This window comes from Camelina sativa, chromosome 19, assembly GCF_000633955.1.
Source record: "Camelina sativa cultivar DH55 chromosome 19, Cs, whole genome shotgun sequence".
Lineage (NCBI taxonomy): Eukaryota > Viridiplantae > Streptophyta > Magnoliopsida > Brassicales > Brassicaceae > Camelina > Camelina sativa.
This window is the reverse complement of record NC_025703.1, coordinates 4,505,880-4,522,740: the sequence shown is the minus strand read 5'-3', so window position 1 is coordinate 4,522,740 and position 16,861 is coordinate 4,505,880. Positions and strand designations below refer to the sequence as shown.

At 37.5% G+C, this 16,861-nt stretch overlaps 5 protein-coding genes across 7 annotated transcripts in view; 1 reads left to right on the top strand and 4 right to left on the bottom strand.

Annotated features, from left to right (window-relative positions):
* Positions 1-269, top strand: part of LOC104767419 (putative F-box/kelch-repeat protein At3g10510) — a 2,128-nt gene extending 1,859 nt beyond the window's left edge. The window contains 2 exon segments of the mRNA XM_019240804.1: positions 3-104; positions 106-269. Coding sequence (XP_019096349.1) covers positions 3-104; positions 106-262 — 259 coding nt within the window. The 3' untranslated portion in view covers positions 263-269.
* Positions 340-4,097, bottom strand: LOC104764764 (NAC domain-containing protein 53). Its single transcript, XM_010488362.2, has 6 exons — positions 3,705-4,097; positions 3,304-3,584; positions 3,019-3,201; positions 1,095-1,667; positions 917-1,025; positions 340-820 (listed from the first exon to the last, which is right to left on the bottom strand). The coding sequence occupies exons 1-6, from the start codon at positions 3,868-3,870 to the stop codon at positions 465-467; spliced, it is 1,668 nt and encodes a 555-aa protein (XP_010486664.1). The 5' UTR covers positions 3,871-4,097; the 3' UTR covers positions 340-464.
* Positions 4,601-7,875, bottom strand: LOC104764763 (NAC domain-containing protein 26-like). 3 transcript variants are annotated; one of them, XM_010488360.2, is made up of 6 exons: positions 7,773-7,875; positions 7,399-7,678; positions 6,689-6,966; positions 6,407-6,592; positions 5,004-5,725; positions 4,601-4,722 (listed from the first exon to the last, which is right to left on the bottom strand). In XM_010488360.2, exons 2-5 carry the CDS (start codon positions 7,616-7,618, stop codon positions 5,024-5,026), a joined length of 1,386 nt encoding a protein of 461 aa, XP_010486662.1. In that variant the 5' UTR covers positions 7,619-7,678; positions 7,773-7,875; the 3' UTR covers positions 4,601-4,722; positions 5,004-5,023. The 3 variants fall into 3 exon arrangements, with proteins under 3 accessions (XP_010486662.1, XP_010486661.1, XP_019096888.1); XM_010488359.2 differs by lacking the exon at positions 4,601-4,722 and having other exon boundaries at positions 4,734-5,725; XM_019241343.1 differs by lacking the exon at positions 4,601-4,722 and having other exon boundaries at positions 4,734-5,725; positions 7,399-7,673; positions 7,773-7,864.
* LOC104764762 (NAC domain-containing protein 59-like) lies at positions 9,339-12,176 on the bottom strand. Its single transcript, XM_010488357.1, has 4 exons — positions 11,798-12,176; positions 11,078-11,355; positions 10,796-10,978; positions 9,339-10,244 (listed from the first exon to the last, which is right to left on the bottom strand). Exons 1-4 carry the CDS (start codon positions 12,015-12,017, stop codon positions 9,573-9,575), a joined length of 1,353 nt encoding a protein of 450 aa, XP_010486659.1. The 5' UTR covers positions 12,018-12,176; the 3' UTR covers positions 9,339-9,572.
* On the bottom strand, positions 14,433-16,200 carry LOC104764760 (zinc finger protein ZAT5). The gene has a single exon (XM_010488356.1). The coding sequence runs from the start codon at positions 15,845-15,847 to the stop codon at positions 14,672-14,674; it is 1,176 nt and encodes a 391-aa protein (XP_010486658.1). The 5' UTR covers positions 15,848-16,200; the 3' UTR covers positions 14,433-14,671.

Below are 16,861 nucleotides of genomic sequence, written 5' to 3'. Positions count from 1 at the left end.
GGGTGGGGGGTGGTGAAGGGTCTTGAAAAACTTCCCTTAGGTGATTATCGGTCATACATAGTTAGTTGCGGTAAAATGTTGATATTGTTTTTGAAATTCGTGAGACGATGATGATCCCTCTGTTCTGAAAAATAAAATATGGTGTGTGGAGATTTCAGTGGAGAGGCGTGAAGACGGAGAGATTTGGGGAAAGGTCGAGCGTTGCGATCTTTTGCTTGATGGGTGTTTTGACATTACTAAATGTCTTCTTGTTACTCTCTGATACTTCAAATGCTTTTGAAACATTGCATTTACAATAAATACTATTACTTTTACCCATGAATTTTTTTCGGTCAACCATGATACAAAAATGAGATTATTCAATATAGTTAGACAACAAAACAGAGTAGCAGAACACTGCAAGTAAATCTATATCAATAATGGGTACAAACACATAGGTCGTGTTTTAAAAAGTGTGGAACTTATCACTGGGAAGTGACCAAAGTGCTTACTTTGAAACTAACTGAGAGTAGGAGGACCCAGAAACACATGAAGATTAACATTGCCCTTGTTAAACTATTTCCTAATTTCCCGGACGCATTCTCTTGGACCAAACGGTAAGAAAGGATTAACTCACGGTTCGCGATTTTGTCGTACGACCAGCCCATGTTGCTGTCTGATATTGTGATCATACCTGCGGTTACATGAACTGAACCTGATGATTGTCCTGCGTTTAACCGGATAGCTGCAGCCTTTGTAGGGAACTCAGAAGCAAATGCAGGCGGAGCGGGAATAGCACCCAACATGTGGCTTGCCTTTTTGAGGAACGGGTACTTGTAATCTGCATTATTAGCAATTGAACAATCATCTAAACAGAACATGCGACACCTATTAACATATGGGGGTTAAGTTCTGATTGTGGTAATAGGGTTTTTACCTGGCTCAAACTCTGTTGCATCTGCATCAACTTGTTTTGAACAAGATGCTTCATCCTTTTCTTTTTCTTCCACCACTTGTTTGTCTCCTGTCGTCTCCTCTTTATCGACCTGTTGGATTAAACGTGAGTTAAAAATCAAAAGGAAACAAAAACAAGTCGAAATAATAAGGTTGTATACCTCTTGAAAGAGCTCTTCTTGATCAACAAAAACATCTTCATCTCCCATAAGTTGAGAAGGATCAAAAGTCAAGTACTGAGCATTCTCATCGTCCTCATCAAAGATAGTAAGATAATCTTCAAAGTTGAAACCATCTTGCTGAGTACTGCTGAGATCATTTGTTTCCAAGTACAGACCATCATTCTGCAGAACATTACTGTTCGGATCCTGAAACTCCCCACCGGTCAAGTAGTTGCTCTCAGCAGGAAAATCATTGTAGCATGATAAATCAGTCCCAAAGATGTTGCCAGAAGATTGCAAATTTGCCGTGTGCTCGTCCTGGACACCACAGCCAATTTCGTCATCTTGAAACAATGCGTCAATATGAAGGTCACCATCATGGATAATAGGCTTCTGATCTTTCTCAGAAGATTCTTCTGGTTTGTCAAAGTAGCCACCAGAGTCCACATAGTTTCCTGGTTGTATATAGTTTATGGAGTCTGAGTAGTTTGTTTCAGCATTATTGCTTGATTCCCCATGATTAAAGTTTAACGGGAGAGGAATGGCATCATACACCACAAGGTTGTCAGGCTTCTGCAAGATATAAATCCGATTTTAGAAAAGAACATAATAAACAGCCTAGTAGGAAATCTGATAAGATAAGTGAATGATTAAGAGACATTTGCACAAGCTTCTTTTATTCCACAGGGTGAANACTTGTTTTGAACAAGATGCTTCATCCTTTTCTTTTTCTTCCACCACTTGTTTGTCTCCTGTCGTCTCCTCTTTATCGACCTGTTGGATTAAACGTGAGTTAAAAATCAAAAGGAAACAAAAACAAGTCGAAATAATAAGGTTGTATACCTCTTGAAAGAGCTCTTCTTGATCAACAAAAACATCTTCATCTCCCATAAGTTGAGAAGGATCAAAAGTCAAGTACTGAGCATTCTCATCGTCCTCATCAAAGATAGTAAGATAATCTTCAAAGTTGAAACCATCTTGCTGAGTACTGCTGAGATCATTTGTTTCCAAGTACAGACCATCATTCTGCAGAACATTACTGTTCGGATCCTGAAACTCCCCACCGGTCAAGTAGTTGCTCTCAGCAGGAAAATCATTGTAGCATGATAAATCAGTCCCAAAGATGTTGCCAGAAGATTGCAAATTTGCCGTGTGCTCGTCCTGGACACCACAGCCAATTTCGTCATCTTGAAACAATGCGTCAATATGAAGGTCACCATCATGGATAATAGGCTTCTGATCTTTCTCAGAAGATTCTTCTGGTTTGTCAAAGTAGCCACCAGAGTCCACATAGTTTCCTGGTTGTATATAGTTTATGGAGTCTGAGTAGTTTGTTTCAGCATTATTGCTTGATTCCCCATGATTAAAGTTTAACGGGAGAGGAATGGCATCATACACCACAAGGTTGTCAGGCTTCTGCAAGATATAAATCCGATTTTAGAAAAGAACATAATAAACAGCCTAGTAGGAAATCTGATAAGATAAGTGAATGATTAAGAGACATTTGCACAAGCTTCTTTTATTCCACAGGGTGAAACCTTGATGAGTACAAAGGAACACAACAATCGACTAAAAGCTAACAAAAAGATATCATTTAATTTTACAACCAAAAACTAAATGAAAAGTGAACTCTAGAACACACTGAATTTTCCAAATCCCTAAGGCTTCCAAGTTCCAAACAACCCGATAAAATCAAAGACTTCACATCAGTTCTACCTCACCCTATCCCTATCATGCTCTCCCCTATTAGTCATCCATATGTACCAAACATATAACATTCTAGTGCCTGACAGACCATAAGTTGATGCATAATATTGCGTATCCCCAATCACAAGAAAAGAAAAAAAATTCACAATTTGTCATAAATTACTGTAACAGTAAAGGATCAAGATAAGCAATAGAACCTAAAAACTACAAGACAAACCTGATCAATGTCATCCATATGGACATAAACATGATCTTCACTTGCAAGATAAGGATCAGGTACGAATGTAATAATATCATCCTCTTCCTCCCACTCCTCCTCAACAAACGGAGCCCCATACTGCTCTCCATTTTTAGGTCCTGAGCCACTCTTCTGAAAAATCCTACAAAGCACATACGCATCCTTCCCAGAATTCCCAAAACAAAGTCAACAACAACACAAATTGCATATATATAATATAAAAACGGCAAAAAAAAAAAAAAAAAAACTTATTCCAAGTCTTACTTGCTGATGAACATTAATTTTGTCGAGTTCTTCATCAACCAAGCGATACTCGTGCATAACCCAATTGGTTCTTTCCCCACGAGGAGCTCGACCTTTGTGATAAACAAGAGTCTTCTTCATCCCAACGACCTTTGACCCATTACGAATCTCCCTATCTTTCCCTGTCGTCTTCCAATAACCCATCTCAGTCGCACGATTCGTCTTCGATCCGTTACCATACTTCTTATCTAGCATACTGAAGAAGTACCACTCCAAGTCTCTACTTTTCAGCTTCGACTTGTCTAAAAATTCATTCCCACCAAAAAAAAAAACAAAAATCAAAATTTTCTTTAAATGATATAAATATAATAGCTTTCTATACAAATGGAACGATCATGAAGAGATCGAAGAACAGAACTGACCAGGGAGATCCCAAGGCTCGGATTTGTATACATCGGTAACAGAGATAGCATCGAACTTAAATGGTTTATTGCAGATCTTTCGTTTCAGATAGTAACGAACGAGTTCTTCGTCCGTGGGATGAAAACGGAACCCAGGAGCGAGCGACGTTGCTGAGCCACCACCCATATAATTAATTCGGTCGACCAAAAACTCAAACACAAGGTTGGTTAAAATTAAAAAGATGCTCTGTCGAATTAGAATCAAGAAAAGAAAGAGCAAAACAATGATTTGGAAAGAAAAGGGTTTTAGAAATTGAGGTAAATGAGAAAGAAAGAAAAAATAGGTTAATCGGAGAAGACGAGTGACGAGGAAGAAGAAGGACCGCGACCGTAGTGAAGAAGTTTCACACCGCTGCGCTGAGGTTTTAATACTATTTTCCAGGAAAGTGTTCCCCGAGAAACTATCAAGTCACTGGCTGTGATTCCTTTTTTTGGTGACAGTCCTTAGTAACGTGACACGTGGAAGTCTTGGACTAGTCACAGTTTTCAAGTCTCTAGAATTTTGTTGAGGTAGTTGGTTAGCGCAAATAATATAGTAAGATTTTATTTATCCACTTCAATAAATATCAAATCATCGATGACTAAATATTTTTGAAAAATATATATTTGAAAAATCTGGTTGAATTATAGAGTAAATAAAGAAACTACTTATAAAAGTAACGTTGAAACGAAAAAAAAAAAAGAAAAAAAAGGCTTAAAAAAATCGTACCAAACACTTTTTGCTTTCTTTAAATAATTTTTGCAAATTACGTGTAACGAAAGTCTACTAACGTTGCTGACGCAACCACATTCGTAATGATAGCCGGATTAGTCAATGACGGTTATACCCTCACTCCTGACCATTAACCACACGGTACTACCAGAGGCCGAACATTATTCAACGAAGAAAGATCTTGTCCGGAAATCTAGATGGTAATACACCTTGAAAATGACAGTTATGCCCTTAAGACAGAACATTCTTGAGGGAGAGATTTTTTGTCTGCATAAAAGTATAAAACCTAGATAGATGATCATATATGACACAGGAGGAGCAACCTAAAATTGTTTTCAAAAGATGCAGCAACATCCAAACTAAATAAAAAAGAAAAAGGATAAAACACATTCGGCTCAGGGGCTCGGATGGGTTGTATCCTATGTTACAACAGAGAGATTCACGCACGCAGTTCAGCAAATTCGTTCTAGAGAAGTTACATAGATGACTCATAATATATTAGGGATGGAGATTAAAGCTAACATAGGCAAGAAGCAGAAGAAGAAAACCTGGAAGGGATTCAGCGCATTTATTGTCCATTGGCATGGTTCTTCTTAAGTTCCTCGTTCTCCTTGGCATGGTTCTTCTTAAGTTCCTCGTTCTCCTGACGCAGCGCATCGATCCTTGACTGGAGAATACTGATCATTGCTTCTGCACTCATCATCTCAAGCTTGAAAGTTTCTCTTTCAACAGACATCTGGTGAACCTCCTTCTCGAGATCATTAACCTTCTCTTCGGAAGATGCAACTGGAGTCTGAAGAGCAGCTTCCTTGTGAGGACGCAGTGGTTGCTGCTGGTTTTCTTTCTTGTCGGAGATGCCCATGAGTGAGAACTCAAGCAATGCGGAGATGGCAGTGTTTGTGGCAGCAGCTGATGATGAGATTAAGGTGGTTGTATTGTCGACGGTTGTTGTTGTGGACGAAAAATGGTCCTGTGTGTTCCTACTTGAGTTGTTGTTCGACTCGTTCTGGCGTCTACGTTTGTATTGCAGGAGAGGTAGTGGAGCTTCTTTGTTGAGCATGCATACTGGAGGACGAGGACGCTCATCTTCTTCTGTGTGCTCGCGTTTGAGTGTTTCCTCAGCTTCATCACAGTGATTATTGTTGTTATGCTCCTGCGGCTTGATGTCACTCTCATGATGATTCTGTTGGTTAGGTTCAATATCCATTGGAGCCGTCTCTCTCGGTGGCTCATTGATGTTAATGAGACTCTTGCTGGCTGATTGGATTTCCTACAACAAATGACAAGTTATTATTGTGAACCCCAGACGACACAAAATATCTGAAATCAAATATTTCAATCAACTTTGCAGATGAAAGATCAAAACTGCATTTTCACTAAAACACAACAAATCATTCTACTTCAAATCAACATTATCACTGATCAATTAAGTGAATTCATATGATGCAGTGACAAGTGCCGGTCAAGCGAGGATGCAAAGTTTGAAAGATATTGTAATCAGCATGACTTCTTATAAATGCCCAAGAAACAACAACAACAAAAAATGGACCACACATACTTTTGATATCTTCTCTATCAAGAGAGTTTTTTTAATCAGATGATACCTACAAGGCTGAGTTCTACAAGAGTTGGTTACAGACTCAATGGAGTAACCCAACCCACTGAACCAGTACTTAGAGAAGCTTCACTTCAACACAGAGTTTTTGCATATAAGAAATATGATATCTTGTGAAACAAGAGAGATGATGCATCAGACAAATATGAACATTTGCACTAATAACATTGAATTGTAGATTGGTTCGTAAATAGACTAATCCATTTCAAATGAAGTCACTCAGCCCAATGGAACAGCATTTAAGAGAGAATTTCACAATCTTTGCATATAAATGATATTGAAATGAAACAAATGAGACTTTGAGATATGAAGCCTGGGTATGAAGAAATCACAGACCTGGTCCATCTGGTTGTTTCCATTAGCTACTGGCGATGGCTCTACCCTGAGCCTAACGTCTACTCCTGGAATCAGAGCCGCTCCATCATCAGCCCATTCCTCTTCCATGAACGGTGCATATCTGTTCCCACTAGGTGGCCCAATGTTATTCTTGTGGAAGACTCTGCACAACACATATGCATCTTGCTGCACCCAAACAAAGAATTGAGAGAAGATAAGATCTTTGAACACAATATCAGATAAACCCAATAACTGGAAAGTCATTTTGGATAAATACAGTACCACCAGGTTTCCGTTATTCTCGGTTTCATATTCCACAAGGCGATACTCATGCATAACCCAATTAGTCCTAAGACCGTCTGGAGCACGCCCGCTGTGGAAAACAAGCGTCTTTTTCATACCAAGCAGCTGAATATCACGGCGGATTTCTCTGTCTTTCCCAGTTGCTTTCCAGTACCCTTTGTAAGTTGCTCGATTCATTCTAGCGCCGTTCCCATACTTCTTATCTAACGCGCTGTAGAAGTACCATTCTTGGTCCCTTGTCTTCAACCTCGAATACACTTAAACACAAAACACAACAGAAGCGATTACTTAACTCAGACTTAACTCAAAACTTCAAACTTTACATTTCCTGAAACACAAGCAAACAAAACTGGAGCACAAGTTAGCATAAAACTTAAGGAATCTGTGGGAAAAAACAACTATATTGAACCACTTAAGAATTCGATTAAATTGAAATGTCTTCAGAGTGTTATAAGTCTAAACATAGCAAAATGTAACAACAGTGAATCTGCATCGAAAAATCCCTAGGAAAAAATCGAATCGGAGCCTATAAAGCAAAAACCCTTTTCCAAGAAATGAGTCAGAACACGCGAGAGGAGAGAAGCCCACACCAGAAAAAAAAAAATCCCAAATCAAAAGCAACAAAATTGAACAGAAAAAATCCAAAATTGTAGAGATACGGAGAAACAAAGAGAGAAAACCCAACGAACCTGCTAAATCCCAGGGCTCATGCTTGTAGATATCGACCTCCCCAATCGCATCGAAGCGTACAGGTTTGCCCAGAACCTTCCGCTTCAAGTAATAACTGACGAGTTCCTCATCAGTGGGATGAAATCTGAAGCCAGGAGCAAGTGAGGTAGCCACGGAAGCAGTACGCGGAGCAGTACCGGAGGGCGGCGGAGTCACCACTGCCACAGATTCGCGACCCATTAAAAAGAGAGTAGTTGTCCTTTAGGGTTTTCTTCAATTTCCCTTTTCCCCAAAACTGACCTGACGAACACAAGAAACAACAAGTTGGGCAAATGGGTTTTTGATTTGACGGACAAGTTACGAACGAAAGAGATAAGCACAAGATTAAAGGTGCCTTCAATTGCAAGAAATTTGCTTTCTTTTCGCGTTCCCCAGTAGAGAAAGAAACTTGTGTATTTTTCGGATTGTGATTCCAATTTTGATTTACATTTCCTTTTTTCTCATTTTCCCTTTTTTCTTTTTTTTTGAGTGTCGCAGTAATAAAACCCTAGAAATGTTACTGCCTAGGTTTTTTGTCGTTTTATGTAGTAAATTAATAAAAAAAAACACTGTCGTTAGTCGTTCAAAAAGTTAAGTTATTTTTATTTACGACTCTTGGATAAAGATATTAAAAAAAAAAAAAAAGAGCAAACTTATCAAAAAGTACAATCATTCAACAAGGGTCACACAAACTCATAAATGATAGATAAATAAGTAATAAATTCTTGAAAAGAGTTGAGCATAGATAGATTCCGTAGAACAATACAGTTAAAAACTTAAAATCAAAATTAAAAAACACCTACTAAATTCCATTTACCTAGATATGAAACCATTTTACCTACTAAATTCCATTTACCTATGTAGGAAATGAAAGCTGTCGACATTTAAATCAACTGTTACAAATTAAGACAACTAGTATACATGTTTACACAATACTATTATTGTAAATCTAGGTAGGCTTGTATATGAAACTATAAGTAAGATGCACCAAATAAAAAGAGGTAAAGACCACATGTGGTTGGTTGATGAAGCATGTATAGTATGGAAATTTGAGTTTTAGAATTTTCGAAGAAGAAAAAAGAGAGAGCAAGCAAATCGGAGAAGAAGAGAGGCGACGACGAATCACCCGGAGCTAAGTCACCGTGGAAAATATTACTATAACTTTAAAAGTGATAGTATGTATAAAGTGACGCTTAATTGCTCTGATATTTTTGGATGGCAGCAAATAAAGTAGCGACACGTCGATATCTTGGACCTCTAGCTAGTTCTGTAAACTTTGAATGTTGATGTTAGCTGCTTGGCGCAAACTTATATTTTCATATTTTTATAACTATATTTTGTCGGTATAAATTCGTTTCGTGAATAACATACTATATTCTGTTCAAAAAGAAAAAATTACAGAAGGAAGTTTTTGAAATTAAATTGATAATACTTAAAAATAGATTTATTTATTTATTTTGAAAATGGAATCCAGGCTTGAATCGTACCAAGCGCTTTTTGCTTTTTGTTTTNNNAAAAAAAAAAAAAAAAAAAAAAAAAAAAAAAAAAAAAAATTGCAAATTACGTGTAACAAAAGTCTTCTAACGTCGTTGACGGAGCCGCAGTGTCATAAACTCATAAATCGTAACGCTAGCCGAATTGGTTAAAGACGGTTATACCCTCACCCATTACCACTAACCACGACTTTACCCGAAGAAGCTCTCTTCCCAGTTCTATGCTATGCTATCCATGGAGACAGAACCATGATGAAGCAACAGAACCAGAATGTGAACTGACGTTTATGCCCTCAAACCTGACCACTATATGATTACCGCTTTTAGCCACAAAAGAAAAAGCTTTCTTTCTTTCATGGAGACTGAACATTCCTTTGAGACAAATAAAGATAGTTCTTGTTTGAAAAGACTAGATAGTTGATAATATATGACAATGGATCCACCTGAAAATGTTCCCCAAAGATGCAGAACATAAAAATAAAATGAAGAAAGGTAAAATAAAGACCCGTCTGGGTGGCTCCGTTCTGTTTTATCCTAATTTTACAACAGAGATTCATACTGTTTCTGAAAAAGCTACATCCATAGCTCATACTATTACCAAGATTACAGCTAAAAGTCCAAGATAAAGAAGAAGAAACCTGGATGGATGGTGGTGAGGTGTTTTAACTAGCTTGTCCACTGGCGTTGTTCTTCTTAAGTTCCTCGTTCTCCTGACGCAACGCATCGATCCTTGACTGAAGAATACTGATCATTGCCTCTGCACTCATCATCTCAAGCTTGAAAGTTTCTCTCTCAACAGACATCTGATGAATCTCCTTTTCGAGATCATTAACCTTCTCTTCGGAAGATGCTTGTGGAGTAGGAGGAATAGCTTCCTTGTGGGGACGTAGCTGTTGCTGCTGGTTTTCTTTCTTGTCGGAGATTCCCATAAGTGAGAACTCAAGCAATGCAGATATGGCAGTGTTTGTGGCAGCAGCTGATGATGAGATTAAGGTGGTTGTATTGTCGACGGTTGTTATTGTGGACGAACAATGGTCCTGTGAGTTCCTGCTTGAGTTGTTGGTGGACTCGTTTTGGCGTCTACGTTTGTATTGGAGGAGAGGTAGTGGAGCTTCTTTGTTGAGAATGCATACTGGAGGACGACGCTCATCTACTTCTGCGTGCTCGCGTTTGAGTGTTTCCTCGTCTTCATCATAACCATTACGGTTGTTATGCTCCTGCGGCTTGATGTCACTCTCATGATGATTCTGTTGGTTAGGTTCGATATCCATTGGAGTACCATCTCTCGGTAGCTCGTTAATGTTAATAAGATTCTTGCTTGCTGAATGGATTTCCTGCAACAAATTACAACTTATGTAAACCCCAGCAGACATAAAACATCTAAAACCATAATGACTTGATCGACTTTGCAGATGAGCCAAAACACAACAGCTGATTCTCTTTCCGATAAACATGCACTGATCAATTATGCGAGTTCATATTATGCAAAACGAGGATTGTAAGTCTAAAATATCTTGCAATCAGACAATAAATCCCAAGGAAAAAAGACTGTAATGAAAACTTAGATATCTTGTGAATCAAGAGACACGATTCATTAGACAAAGCTGTAAGGTTGAGCTGAGTTTCTACAAGAGCTTCTAGCAAACTTAATGGACTAAAGCAGTTTAAGTAACTCAGCCCACTGAAACAGCGCTTAGTGAAGTTTTATAAGTAAGAAGAACTTTTGCATATAAGAAGAACTTTTGTAAGCTAAGTATCAACAAAGAACTTTTGCATATAAGAAGTATGATTCACTTTGGAGGAAATTTTGCATATAAGAAACTTTTAAAAAGGGAAACTGTTCAGCTTCAGGGTCATGAAGCCTGAGTATAAAGAAAGCACAAACCTGTTCCATCTGGTTGTGTCCATTGGCTTGTGGTTGCGGCTCTACCCTGACCCTAACGTCTACTCCTGGAATCAGAGCTCCTCCGCCATCAGCCCATTCCTCTTCCATGAATGGCGCATATCTGTTCCCACTTGGTGGCCCAATGTTATTCTTGTGAAACACTCTGCACAACACATATGCATCCTGTTGACCCCAGACAAAGAATTGAGTTAAGAAAGGATTCTTTTGACAATATGAAATAAACCAAATTCAAAAGCAACTCTTTTTGGACAGTAGAATTACCAGCAGGCTTCCGTTGTTTTCAGTTTCATATTCCACAAGGCGATACTCGTGCATAACCCAATTAGTCCTAAGCCCGTCTGGAGCACGCCCGCTGTGGAAAACAAGCGTCTTTTTCATACCGAGCAACTGAATATCCCGGCGGATTTCTCTGTCTTTTCCAGTTGCTTTCCAGTACCCTTTGTTAGTTGCCCTGTTCATCCTAGCACCATTCCCGTACTTCTTATCTAACGCGCTGAAGAAGTACCATTCTTGGTCCCGAGTTTTCAACCGTGAAAACACTGAAACACACATCACAACAGAAGAGACTACTTAAAACCAGAGTTAATATAACACTTCAGATAGATAAACCAAACACACAAGCAACAAACTTCATTCCCTGAAACGCAAGCAAACAGAACTGAAGCACAAGATAGCAGTGATTCTTAAGGAATCTGACAACAAAAATTAAGACTTTTTCCCCAATTAAGAAGTCTCTTCACAGTGTTATACAACCTAATTGCGTAAACATAACCAAAGGTACGAACAGAGAGAATCTGCAACAACAACAACAAAATTGCCCAGCAAATGAAATCGATTCCCAAAAAGCTAAAACCTTTCGACAGAAGACGAAACAACGAATAAGCCCAATCCCAAATCAGAAGCAACAAATTCACAAAATCTTGACAGGAAAAAAACACCCAAATCATTAGAGAGGAAGAGGGAGAAACCCAAAGAACGAACCTGCTAAATCCCAGGGCTCGTGCTTGTAGATGTCGACCTCCCCAATCGCATCGAAACGTACAGGTTTGCCTAGAACCTTCCGCTTCAAGTAATAACTCACGAGTTCCTCATCAGTGGGATGAAATCGGAAGCCAGGAGCAAGCGAGGTCGCCGACACGGCAGTACTCGGCGCAGTCGCCGATGGCGGCGAGGACACAGCAGCCAAAGATTCGCGACCCATTTGAAGCAAAAAGGAGAAAAAAAGGACCGAACTTGTTAATAGGGTTTCTTCTGGAATCTGTCTCAGAAGACAAACATATCAATTGAAAAAAGTTAGACGGAGAAGGAAATGGCAAAAAAAAAGAGAGAAAAGCTCACAAACAAAGGATTAAAGGTACCTTCAATTGCAAGAAATTTGCTTTCTTTTAGAGTTCCTAGAAAGCTAGAAAACAAAAGTATAATTTCGGATTGCGATTCTTAATTTTTTTTTTCTTTTTAACTTTTATAATTTTTTTTTTTTTGAGTGTTTGGCAGTAATAATAAACCCTAGGGAACGTTACTGCTTAGGTTTTTGTCGTTGTGTGCAGTAAAATAAAGGAAACACTGTCGTAGTGGTCTGAAAAAAGTAACTATTCTTTACGATAAAATATTTAAAATTTTTTATATTCTACGAAATGACTTTCCTAAAACAATCTTAACCATAATATATCTATAGAGTTGACAAAAAGCATAATATATAAATATGTGTGTGGATATAGAATAATTAAAATAATATGTTAAATATTAAATGAAAAATCAAAGATTATTTCTGTGATAATAATAAATCTTTTAAACATGTTAAGTATTTTTTCACCAAAAGAAAATAGTTTATTTCTTTCCTTTTATATTAAGTGCATTGCATATATATATCTCATGAAATACTGCCATTCAAACGTTAGGGTAAATATAATACCAGTAAAATCTAAGAAAACAATCTTGATGGAAAATATACATATATATAATATAATGGTCATATTTTTGACATTTGCCTTCTCTTTTCATATCCAGGAAAGTGATTACCCCTCATCAGTGATAATGTCCCATTTTGAGTTTAATAAATTTATTTAACTAGGATAATATTGTCGTTTTCTTTTTAGATGGAGATGAACAAAAGTTTAAAAGACGTTGACCAAAGAAAAAATAAAAGAGTTAAATGAGAATAATGTAGAAGGTGAAAAATAAAAAAGGAGTGACAGATACGTTTGCTTGCAGAAGGATACTTTACCAATAAGGCAAGCTAAAGGGGATGAGAGAGACTTGGTCCACACGAATCATCATCTTACTCTATTTATTTTTCTTCTTTCCTCTTTCAATTTAATTTCTAGTTACGTTCCCCTAGTTTGGTTTTCGTTTAGATTAATTTCATTTATAATCAATATATAATAACTAACTACGATTAATTTTACTTTGTGGGGTTGTTGTAACTTGTATAGTCAAGGTGGACAAAGACAAAAATATACTTTCTTCTCTGTTTATTCTTCTTCTAGAAAATGGAATAGGCATATTGGTACATGTTAAAAGTTTTTGTTGTCAACATTTTGATATTGAAATTCTAAATAGTTATAATGGAGCGGAATTGATGAGGCGTACCAAAAACTATATGATATTTTTGCACTATCTTTATTTTTTTTGATACGCTACGTCTCTTGTCTCTTATGCTTTGTTTGTGTAACTAATTCGCAGGCAGAATTCAAATCGAGAAATATCCAATTCTTGTGTATCCCATTTATTTATGAACATAATTGTATTGTGGAAGAAAAGAAAAGTAAAAGTAAAAAGAAAACACCATTTTGTTATTTATTCATTTTTAGGTTGTCAGCTATCTGACACCACTGTCTTCCCAAAAGGACAAAATGCTAAAAATATCAAGACATTTTAAAAAGAAGAAAAAAACTCATAAAGAGGCCTCGTGTCTAGGGTTCTGGGCTTAATTTCTTCTGAACTTAAAAATATTAAAAGCCCATGATTCTTGTAGACCATTCCGACGACGGACGGGTGCGTTAACTAAAACAGAGAGGAGACAGGTGCAAGCAATATCTCACATTGAGTGCATTTGTCTTCACGAAGCAAATGAATACACTCAATCTTGACGAGCTGAGAAAAGTGTTATGTTCCGATAAAAAGTTGATATCTCAGCGTACGATTTTGAGACGATTTTGACATTATACTGGTATTGCACCTATAAAGGGCATTAGCAAAATAAATTCGTATAATGTCAACATGATATTGATAACAAGTATTCGGTTTGAAATGAAAATTTAACAAAAAGAGTTGGACCCGTCACGCCCTTTTCATGAACCTTTTAATTTTCTTTTCTTTCTTTAAGGGTTAAGCCTTTTTTTCTCTAATCCAAAAAATACATTCTATGAGACTATGGCTAAAAGTATACATGAACCGACGTGACCGATTTTTTTAGAAAACTATTTAATGGATCAACCGAAGCTCTTAGCATAAAAAAAATAAGTATACTTTATCAAAAGAAATATATATATATATATATGTTATACAATATGTAATATTAGTTGAATATTCATTTAAATATAAAGTAAGAATGTGCATGGTCTTTAATCACTACGTTCATCCTACGCTGTATTGGGAGTATGTATATTCATTTAAAAATATAAAGTAAGATCTTACATTAACTTGGATGTAATTACATACATAGCATCTGCATATGCCTAATGGGAGTATATATATTTGTATAATACATAGTTTTCTTTGGCAAGGAAAAAAGAAGAAGAGAAGAATCTTGCAAGTCTTGTACAAGCAAGGAATCAGTAATTTTCTTAGAAAAATGATTCATCAATTTCTGCTTTAAAAATCAATAAATGAATCTTAGGAATTGAATTTTTGATTTCAGTAATGGCAATCCACCAATGTAGGAGCCGAAGACAAGACAAGAGACTTTTGTTCTTCTCTCTGTTTCTTCTGTTGTGTTTGCTCATGTTCTTGTTCGTGTTCTTGCTTTGAAGCTAAGCTTAATCCGTTGACCCGATTCTCATCTTCCGGGGCAGGTAGATTCAGATCTAAATCTAATGACACAACCGCGCTCCTGGCTCTCTTAACCGGAACCTGAACCGGACCGTCCGACATCTGATCAAATGACATAGGCGATAATGACAAAGCAGTGTTTGCAGTAGCTGTAGTGGCCGCAACCGCTACGGTGGCGGTAGAGGCGGCTGCTGCGGCCACGACTGCACCTCTATGTCGTCTCATGTGACCACCTAATGCTTGTCCGGATGTGAATTCGGCTCCACATATCCCACATTCATGGACCTTACTATTATTAGCTTTACCGTATACCACAAGCGATCTATGGTTACTATTGTTGTTTGGAGTCGTGGTGACAACGTTGTTGAGATGGAGAGAAACGGGGTCATCGTAGATAGACTTCTTGAGGTCATGATTGGAGTGAAGACCCGTGGCGGCTTTAGGTTTCTTGTGGCTAGCCCTATGGCCGCCAAGAGCTTGGAAAGACGGAAAAGTACGGTCACATGTTTTGCATTGGTAAACATAGTAACCGGCTCTGCCTCCGCCGTTCGCTGTGGTTCCGTTCGATGAAGATGTCTCCAGAAACCTCCTGCTGCTAGATCTATACGCATTGTTGTTGTTACCAGAATCTTGGTAACTTATCATAAGCTGTCTTGTTTGTTGCGGTTGGTGGTGGGGAAGAGAGTGACCCTGAGCGAGGAGGATCAAACAATTAGCCATATCTTGATCTTCCTCGTCAATAGTGGCCTTTAATGTGGCATTGTTGTTGGAAGATGACGAGGCAGAAGATGAAGATGGAACACCATTGATCAAAGTATTGTTATCATTCTTGTTGTTATTGTTGTTGATATCATCATTGAGATTCTGCTCCTTGGAAACAAGACTAGTGGATTCTTCTTCAGCATCCGGCTCTTGTGAAGACATAGGAGGGATGATAGAGAAAGGGATTGGGGACTGCGGACGTTGCCGCTTAGTCCGTTTCCCTTTAAGGATCAATGATTGCTCCCTAGCGGCTGATACAGCCTCCGCAGCTGCTTCCATTAAATTGGCTATATAGAGAGATTCAAGAAGAAAGGGAGGTCTTGGAATTGATCAATTGAAAAAGATGAATTACAAAGAATTGAAATTGAAGATGAAGATGATCAGCTTTAGGGATTACATATATATAAATATGTATGTGTGTGTTAAGAGAGATGTGTGTGGATTGAAAAGATGCATACATAAATAGAGAGTGATTGAGGGAGAGGAGTCAAAGAGAGACACCACATTCTCAAGTGTGTGGAATATGTTGGACTTGTCTTTTTGCAACCTCTAAAATTTTAGTACTTCTGTTATTGTCTCTATTACAATCTTCCCAACTTGGCAAACTCATCACAATACACAAGAGCTAGAGAGAGGAGAGAGAGACACAAAACATAACAAAAAATGTGTAAATTTAGACAATTACTTGAGTGATGTATGTTTTGCCTCTTCATTATCCCTTTTATTTTTACTCTGTAATAACAACGTATTTTTGGATTGGCTCCCTTTAACAAACACAATGTTAAAGAAAAAAAGAAAAATTAATAACTACTACATGTGGTTAACCTGGATCTAACCTCTAGCACAATACTTTCTGTTAGTTCTTGACATTGAATTTGACATTATAGTGAATGAAAAATAAGGATATCGAAGTCTAACTAGACACGATATTTCTATCCCTAAAAATAGTTAATGTTACAGTTGTAAATTACGAAAATTACTTTGAATCTTGTTATGTGAATCCTCTATTAATTCTACACAATCGTTGAGAAAATATTAATAATACAATAATCAAAAGATAAGAAAAAATAATAGAAGAAACTGAAGTAGAGAGAGGTTAGGAAATTACTAGTTTGGGTGAACGAATGTGTAAATTAATGATAGTGCAAGCCTGTCTCTCACGGAATCTACGGTTCCCCCCATCGTCTCTTCTCTCTCTACCATTACTCCACTCCATCTTCTTTCTTCTATTTTATGTTATTTTCTTTTTGTCATATACAAACTCCGATCGATAACCACGTTTAAAATAGGCGA